The sequence below is a fragment of the Tachyglossus aculeatus genome, chromosome Y4 (genome assembly GCF_015852505.1).
Source record: "Tachyglossus aculeatus isolate mTacAcu1 chromosome Y4, mTacAcu1.pri, whole genome shotgun sequence".
NCBI classification, from domain to species: domain Eukaryota; kingdom Metazoa; phylum Chordata; class Mammalia; order Monotremata; family Tachyglossidae; genus Tachyglossus; species Tachyglossus aculeatus.
In genome coordinates, this window is record NC_052096.1 from 10,920,328 (window position 1) to 10,929,587 (window position 9,260).

The window sequence follows — 9,260 nt, forward strand, 5'->3', positions numbered from 1 at the left end:
TTGGAATGGGATATGGGTAGTGGAGAAGACAGTGGGGACTGGAGGAGAGAATATACATGGGCTTCCATTGCCCCACAGAGTTTTCATGGGGAATGGGTACAGAGCGGAAAGGTGTTTCATCAAAATCACCAAGTGGTAACATCCCTCCACTTCCTCTCATCTTCCCAGCAGGCACCCCCCCCACCCTCCCCTCATGGCTGGGCAAACAACTTGGCCCGATTGACCAACGAGAGCCCCTGTGGGGCAACAGGACAGTAAGGCCGTGTCCAAACCTAGGGGTGGGGAGAGAGAGAAAGGGAAGGGGGAACTGGGTGAGGTGGGGAGCCAGGCGTTGACCTATAAATGTCCCCCTGGGCACCCCAACTTCTTCAACCTCTTCCCGGAATCTTTCTGCCGTTCTGTGTTTGGGGGTGAGTGGTGGGATTCTGGGGACACTGCAGCAGGAGGGAGCGGGGTTAGACTTCAGAAGGACTCTAGGTGGCTGTGGGGACTGAGGTAGGGGGGTGGATTCATCGCGGGGTCCCAGGCCTGGAGGCAGTGTGCTGGACTGAATGGAAGACTTTCCTTCCGTCCCCTCTTTTCATAACCAATACCCTGGAGGCAGGGGCCTAGATGGGGTGGAATTATAATGACTGTGGGTATTTGTGGTCCACTTACTATGTGCCAAGCACTGTACTAAGAAGCACTGTGTGTGACCTTAGGCAAGTCACTTAACTTCTCTGATCCTCAGGTACCTCATCTGTAAAATGGGGGTAAGAGTATGAGCCCCATGTGGGTCAGAGACTGTGTCCAATCTGATTAACTTATATCTATCCAGTTCTTAGAATAGTGCTTGGCACATAGTATGTGCATTTTTATATCCCCATCCCACATGGGGGCTCACAATCAAAGTAGGAGGGGAACGGGCAGAGAATTCCCATTTTACAGATGAGAAAAGTGAGACCCAGAGAAGTTAAGTGACTTGCCCAAGGTCACACAGCAGATCTGTGGCAGAACTAGGATTATTATTATTATTAGAATCTAGGTCCTTGGTCTCCCAGGCTCGTGGGGTTTCCACTAGGCTACGCTGCCTCTCAGTCTTTCCATCCTTGCTTCTGTCCACCATTAATACTCCGGAGGCAGGGGGCAGGAGGGAGTGGAAGACACTTCCTCACCACATGGTTCCCAACTACCCCACCTTCCCCAGTTTTTATAATTTTTATGATATTCGTTAAGCACTTACTATGTGCCAGACAATGTTCTAAATGTTGGGGGAGATCCAAGCTAATCAGGCTGGACAGAGTCCATGTCCCACATGGGTCTCAAAATCACTCCCCATTTTACAGATGAGACAACTGAGGCACGGAGAAGTTAACTGACTTGCCCAAGGTCACACACAGCAGACAAGTGGTGGAGTAAGAATTGGAACCCAGGTCCTTCTAACGCCCAGGCCCGTGCTTTATCTGCTAGGCAATACTGCTTCTCTGCTAATCAGAATGGATACAGCCCATGTCTCTCATGGGACTTGACTTTTCTTCTTCTCCCACTCCCTTCTGCATCGCCTTGATTTGCCCCCTTTATGCCTTTCCCCTCCCAGCCCCACAGCACTTATGTACATAGCTATAATTTTATTTATTTATATTAATGACTATCTCCCTGCCTAGACTGTAAGCTGTGAGGAGGGAATATCTGTTATATTGTTATAGCATACTTTCTGAAGTGCTTGGTACAGTGCTCAGCACATAGTACTGTAATTAATTACATTAATTAAATATCTGCAATTTATCTATTCATATTGCCTTCCCCTCTAGACTGTAAGCTCTTTGTGGACAGGGCATGTGTATGTTTATTCTTGCTTGTACTCACCCAAGTGCTTAGTACAGTGCTCTGCACACAGTAAGCACTTAATAAATGTTATTGATTGACGGATTAACTGAAAGTAAGCCAGTCAGTCAATCGTATTTGTCAGTCAATCGCATTTACTAAGCATTCAATAAATACGATCGACCGCCTGACTGACAGATGAAGCACAGAGACTTGTCCAAGGTCACACACATACATCTCATTTCAGACCAACCAGCCACCGCTGCCATCTAAAGCCATGGAAAAGGCCTTAGGGGACGTCATCGACGTTTTCCACCAGTATTCAGTCCGGGTAGGAAACCCGGACACGCTGACCAAGCGGGAGCTCCGTCAGCTGATCAACAAGGAACTCCCCAACTTCCTCAAGGTAGGAGTCTCCTGGAGGCAAAACGTCTGATTAGTCGTGGAGCTGGTGTGATTTTGGTTTTTTTAATGGCATTTTTTCAGCACTTATTATATGCTTATTTTAAACGCTGGAGTAGATTCATTCATCCATCCAATCATATTATTGAGCACTTACTGTGTGCAGAGCACTGTACTAAGCTCTTGGAAAGTACAGTTCAACAACAGACAGAGACAATCCCTACCCAACAACGGGCTTATTGAAGGCTTACTGTGTGCAGTGCACTTTACTAATTTCTTGGGAAAGTACAATACAGCAATAAAGAGAGACAATTCCTGCCGACAGTGTCTAGACTGGTGAGACAGACATCAGTACAAATAAACTGACATTGGCATACATAAATAAAATTACAGATATAGACGTAAAAGCCATGGAGCGGGGAAGGGGGGAAGAGCAAGTCAGGGCGAAGGGAGTGGGAGATGAGGAAAAGTGGGGTTTAGTCTGGGAAGGGCTCTGGGAGGAGATGTGCCTCCAGTAAGGCTTTGAAGGGGAGGAGAGTAATTGTCTGTCGGATTTCAGGAGGGGGGGCGTTCCAGGCCAGAGGCAGGATGTGGGCCAAGGGTTGGCAGTGAGACAGGCAAGATGATGGAAGCACAGTGAGAAGGTTAGCACCAGGGGAGCTAAGTGTGTGGGCTGGGTTGTAGAAGGAGCCAAACTAAACAGGTTGGACCCAATCCACGTCCCACATGGGGCTCCCAGTCTCAATCCCCATTCTTCAGATAATAATAATAATAATAATAATAATAATAATAATAATAATAATAATAATAATGAGTCTATGTAACTGAGGCCCGCTGTTGGGTAGGGACCATCTCTATATGTTGCCAACTTGTCCTTCCCAAGTGCTTAGTACGGTGCTCTGCACATAGTAAGCACTCAATAAATATGACTGACTGAATGAATGAGGCACAGAGAAGTGACTTGATCAATCAATCAATCAATCAATCATATTTATTGAGTGCTTACTGTGTGCAGAGCACTGTACTAAGTGCTTGGGAAGTACAAGTTGGCAACAATGATGATGGTACTTGTTAAGTGCTTACTATATGCCACGCACTGTTCTAAGTGCTGGAATAATAATAATGATGATGGTATTTGTTAAGCACTTATTATATGCCACGCACTGTTCTAAGCACTGGGATAGTAGTAATAATAATGATGGTATTTGTTAAGTGCTTACTATGTGCCAAGCACTGTTCTAGGCACTGGGGTAGATCCAAGGTAATCAGGTTGTCCCACATGGCGCTCATAGTCTTAATGCCCATTTTACAGATGAGGTAACTGAGGTCCAGAGAAGTGAAGTGATTAAGCCCAGGGATAGATAGAAGTTAATTAAGTCAGACACACTCCCTGCCCCACATGGGGCTCACAGTCAGAGTATTGAAAACCATGAAGAATTTAATAAGCGATAATCCTTTAAAAATCTTAAACAATCCACGAGACACTTGATGATGACGATGGTATTTGTTAAGCACTTACTATATGTTGAGCACTGTTCTAAGTGCTTGGGTATATACAAGCTAACTGGGTTAGACAAAGTCCCTGTCCCACATGGGGCTCATAGTCTCAATCCCCATTTTCCAGATGAGGTAACTGAGGCACAGAGAAGTGACTTGCCCAAGGTGGCACAGCAGACAAGTAGCAGAGGCCGAATGAGAACCCAGGTCCTTCTGACTCCGAGGCACAGGCTCTGTCCACTAGGCCATGCTGCTTGTCTGACAGCCAGAGCCTCCAGGGTTGGGGGAAGGGGGGAGGGGGAGAGGGACCCTCAATTCACCAAATTCAGGATCATTTCCTTACTAAGCCCAGTTCATTCAAATGTATTTATTGAGCACCTACCATGTGCAAAGCAATGTACTAAGTGCTTGGGAGAGTACAATATAACAACAGACACATTACTGCCCACAATGAGCTCACAATCCAGATGGTGTTGTGTATGTTTTGATAGCACAGCTCCCACGCCTGGCACATTTTATTCATTCATTCAGTTGTATTTATTAAGAACTAACTGCGTGCAGAGTACTGTATTTAGCACTTGGGAGAGTTCAATATAACAATAGACAGACACATTCACATTTTCTGCCTACAATGAGCTTACAGTCTAGAGCAGAGGAGACAGACTTAAATAGAAACAAATAAATGATGGCCATAAGTGGTGTGGGGCTGGGAGGGGTGATGAATAAAGGAAGCGAGTTAGGGCAACGCAGAGGGGAGTAGGAGAAGAGGAAAGGAGGACTTAATCAGGGAAGACTTATTGGAGGAGGTCAGCCTTCAATAAAGTTTTGAAATGGGGGCAGAGTCATTGTCGGACTTGGAGATGAAGGGAGTTCCGGGGGTGGCTTGGGGGAAGGGGGATGCGCAAAGCAATGCACCAGAGTTGGTGCTGGTGTAGACATGGCCCCTCGAGCCCCCGCGTGTCCCCTTAGGATCAGCAGTGCCCGGCCGAGGTGGCCAAGATCCTCGAGGACCTGGACAGCAACCAGGATTTCGAGCTGAGCTTCGAGGAGTTTGTGGTGCTGATCACCCGCCTGACCGTGGCCTCCCACAACAAAATGCATGAGAACGCCGGCTCCGGCCCTGGACACAGCCACGGGCCCGGCCTGGGCGAATCCGGCCATGGCCACGGCCACAGCCACGGGCCCGGCCATGGCCACAGCCACAAGCACTGAGAGCGGCCAGAGGTGGGGCGGGGAGCCGGGGGGGGCCGTCTGAGGAGGAGAAGAAGCCTCCTCCTGCTGCAATGCTGTCTTAAATAAACGCTTCCCTGCCGACCCACGTTCCAAGTCATTCTTATTAATAATAATAATAATTTTCAGTCACATTTATTGAGCCCTTATTATGTGCAGAGCACTGTACTAAGCACTTGGGAGAGGACAACACAACTGTGTATTGGACACAGTCCCTGCCCACATCGAGTTTACAGTCTGGAGAGGGAGACAAACACGAATATAAATAAATCAATTATAGATATGGACAGTAGTGCTGTGGGGCTGGGAGGGGGGATGAATAAAGGGAGCGAGTCAATCAACAGTATTTACTGAGCACCTTTTTTTTAGTAATAATAATAATGATGGTATTTGTTAAGTGCTTACTATGTGCCAAGCACTGTTCTAAGCACTAGGGTAGATACATGTGGGACTCACAGTCTTAATCCCCATTTTACAGATGAGGTAACTGAGGCACAGAGAAGTTAAGTAACTTGCCCACAGTCACACAGCTGATAAGTGGCAGAGCCGGGATTAGAACCCATGACCTCTGACTTCCAAGCCCGGGCTCTTTTCCACGAAGCCAAGCTACTTCTCCTAGTAGTATTTGTTAAGCATTTACTATGTGTCAGGCACTATACTAAGCGCTGGGGTAGATACAAGATAATCAGGTTAGACATAGCCCACGTCCCACAGGGGGCTCCCAACCTTAATCTCCATTTTATAGGTGAGGGAACTGAGACACAGAAGTTAAGTGACTTACCCAAGGTCACACAGCAGACAAGTGGCAGAGAAGAGATTAGTACCCAGGTCATCTGACTCACAGGCCTGTGCTCTATTCACTAGACCAGGCTGCTTCTCTACTCTGTGCAGAACACTGTCCTAAGTGGTTGGGAGGATTAGTTGATGTGATCCCTGCCCTTGAGGATCTTACAATCTAAAGTGGGGAGTCCAACTGTAAAATGTTTTCCAGATCAGAGGAAAAGGACATGGATATAGCTGTGAGTAGGGTGGTTAGGTCAATTTGTACAAAAGTGTCATGGGTGGGTTTGATAATTATTAATATTGTAATGTTTGTTAAGCACTTACTAGGTTTACTAGTAGATACAAGATAATTAGGTCAGATAATAATAATTATTATTATGGTATTTGTTAAGCACTTACTATGTGCCAGGCACTGTACTGAGCAATGGGGAGGATACAAGCAAATCAGGTTGGACACAGTCCCTGTCCCAAGTGGAACTCACAGTCCCAATCCCCATTTTATGGATGAGACTACTGAGAACCAGAGAGGTGAAGTGACTTGCCCAATGTCTCACAGCAGACAAGTGGTGGATCCAGGATTAGAACCCATGACCTTCTGACACCCAGGCCCATTCTCTATCCTCTATGTTCTGCTGCTTCATACAGTCAAATACAGCCCTTGTCCCACACAGGGCTCACCATCTAAGGGGAGGGAGAACAGGTAGTCAATCCTTGTTTTCCAGAAAGGAAACTGAGACACATGTTTGGAGTTAGCCCAGAAGGACTAGATGGGAGTTGGAGGATGAGAGAAATAAATTAATTAGGGACGATCTCCTAGAGGAGCAGTTGCTTAAAGTTCCTAGCCTGGAACCCCCTCCTCTTTCCCCCTCAAAAATCATCCAGACATCAGTTCTTCCCATCTTCAAGACTTCCTAAGGTCTCACCTCTTCCAAGAAATCTTCTCTGATTAAGCTCCCAGCCATGCAACCCAACCTCTCTCTCCCAGGCCGTACATACCACCGATATCGATCTGCAAACTTCAGTTATTCAATCGAATTTATTGAGTGCTTACTATGTGCTGAGCAATGTACTAAGCACTTGGGAAAGTACATTCATTCTTCTTCCCAAACTCCCGTTACTACCATTTGTATCTTCATTTTCCACCTGTTTTGACTATATCTGAATCATTCTCTCTGCCATCCTCCCACTAGTATTAGACTATTAGTCCCCCTAGAGCGGGGACCCTTTCTTTTGCTTCCGGTGAATCCTCTCAAATGTTCAGTACACCACTCTACAAGCCATAGGCACTCAATAAATACCACCAACAAATTGACACTCCAAAGTACAAACAGGGAAAAACGTACAAGTCTCCCCTTCTTTAAAAAAAAAAAAAGGTATTTGTTAAGCACTTACTGTATGTCAAACACTGTTTTAAAGCCCAGGTAGGTGCAAGTTCATTGTCAGACACAATTCCTGTCTCACATGAGGCTCACAGTCTAAGGAGGGAGAACAGCTATCTCCATTTTACAGCTGAGGAAACTGAGGTACAGAGAAATTAAGTGACTTGCCCAAAGTCACACAGCAAGCAGTTGTCAGAGTTGGGATTAGAACCTGGGCCAGTGCTGTTTCCATTCAACCATGCTGCTTCTCATCCTCCCTCATTCTCCCATAACCTTTCAACTGGATCAATCAATAAATCAGTTGTACTTATTGAGTGCTTACTGTATGCAGAGTGCTTGGAAGAGTACAATATAACGAAGTTGGTAAACACATTCCCTGACCACAATGAGCTTGTACCTGAGGGTGAGGGGCATTGTTTCCCTTTTCAAGGAGCAAAATTGGTGGACTCGTGGGGTTTCTGAGCCCCAACTTTCATCCTAAATTTTTCCAGGTTGGCGGGATAACTGGGAGCTTTGGCTTCGAAAAAACTCTCCAATTCGACTTGAATTTCCATCACCCTCCTAAAATCTCACCTCCTCCAAAAGGCCTTCCTTGACTATGTCCTTATTTCCCTTATATGCCCTCCACTCTGCATCGACTATGCCCCTGTCCTTGCACCACTTAATAATAATAGCTGTGGTATTTGTTGAGTGCTCACTATGTGCCAGGCACCATACTAAGTGCTGGGGTGGAGACAAGCAAATCGGGTTAGACGCAGTCCCTGTACCATGCGGAGTTCACAGTCTCGATCCCCATTTTACAGATGTGGTCACTGAGGCCCAGATAAGTTAAGTAATTTGTCCAGACAAGTGACTGAGCCAGGATCAGAACCCAGGACCTTGTGACTCCCCGGGCCCATGTTCTATCCACTATGCCAAGCTGCTTCTCTTAGGCATTTTGGTACTCACCACGGCCCCAAGCCACTTTTCTCCATATCCTGATACCAGACTATTTCCCCTACCTGTAATTTATTTTACTATCTGACTCCCGCTATGACCTGTCAGCTCCTTCGGGACAAGGATTCCATTCTACCAACTCTATTGTACTGTATTCTCCCAAGCACTTAGTACAGTGCTCAGCACATGATAAGCATAGAGAAGCAGTGTGGTGCAGTGGAAAGAGCACGGGCTTGGGAGTCAGAGGTCATGGGTTCAAATCCTGGCTCTGTCAATTGTCAGCTGGGTGACTTTGGTCAAGTCACTTAACTTCTCTGTTCCTCAGTTACCTCATCTGTAAAATGGGGATTAAGGCTGTGAACCGCCCGAGGGACAACCTGATCACCTTGTAACCTCCCCAGCGCTTAGAACAGTGCTTTGCACATAGTAAGTGCTTAATAAATGCTATTATTATTATTATTCTACAATAAATACCATTGATTGATTGACCCTGCCTTCTGCCACCTGGATATCAGGAGAGGGATTTGGGGTTGGGGAGCTTTTCAGCTTCTTTCAGTGAGGAGGGGCAGGAAGTGATCTAGGGAACCCCACTGCTGAGGATGCTGGGAGGTCTCCAGTGCCTGTTGGAATAATAATAATAATAATAATAACAATAATGGTATTTCTTAAGCACTTATGTGCCAAATACTGTTCTAACTACTGAGGTAGATACAAGTTAATCACGTTGGACACATTCCCTGTCCCACAAGGGTCTCAAAGTCTTCATCCCCATTTTGCAGGTGAGGGAACTGAGGCCCAGAGATGTGAAGTGAGTTGCCCAAGGTTATACAACAGACAAGCGGAAGAGTCAGGATTAGAACCCAGGTCCTTCTGAATCCCAGACCTGTGCTCTATCCACTACACCACTCTGATCTCTTTTGAAAGAGAATAAGGAGGAGGAGGAGATGGACTAGAAAGAGGAGAAATATGGAGGAGGAGGAGGAGGAGGAGGAGGAGGAGGAGGAGGTGGAAGAAGGGGGAGGGCAAAGAAATGGGGGAGGAGGAGAAGGAGATGGAGAAGAGGAGGAGGAGGAAGAGGAGAAGGAAGAGGAGGGGATGGAGGAGGGAGAAATAGAGAAGGAGAAGGAGGAGTAGAAGATGAAGGAAGAAGTTAAGGTGGTGGAAAGAGAGAAGTAGTGCTTGTAGGCAAAAGACTACTGCAGATAATAATAATAATAATAACAATAATCA

General features: G+C 46.3%; 1 protein-coding gene across 1 annotated transcript; it reads left to right on the plus strand.

Annotated features, from left to right (window-relative positions):
- The first annotated feature begins 383 nt into the window (after window positions 1-383).
- On the plus strand, window positions 384-4,956 carry S100A9 (S100 calcium binding protein A9). The gene is made up of 3 exons (XM_038768984.1): window positions 384-410; window positions 2,051-2,209; window positions 4,672-4,956. Exons 2-3 carry the CDS (start codon window positions 2,081-2,083, stop codon window positions 4,912-4,914), a joined length of 372 nt encoding a protein of 123 aa, XP_038624912.1. The 5' UTR covers window positions 384-410; window positions 2,051-2,080; the 3' UTR covers window positions 4,915-4,956.
- The last annotated feature ends 4,304 nt before the right edge of the window (window positions 4,957-9,260 follow it).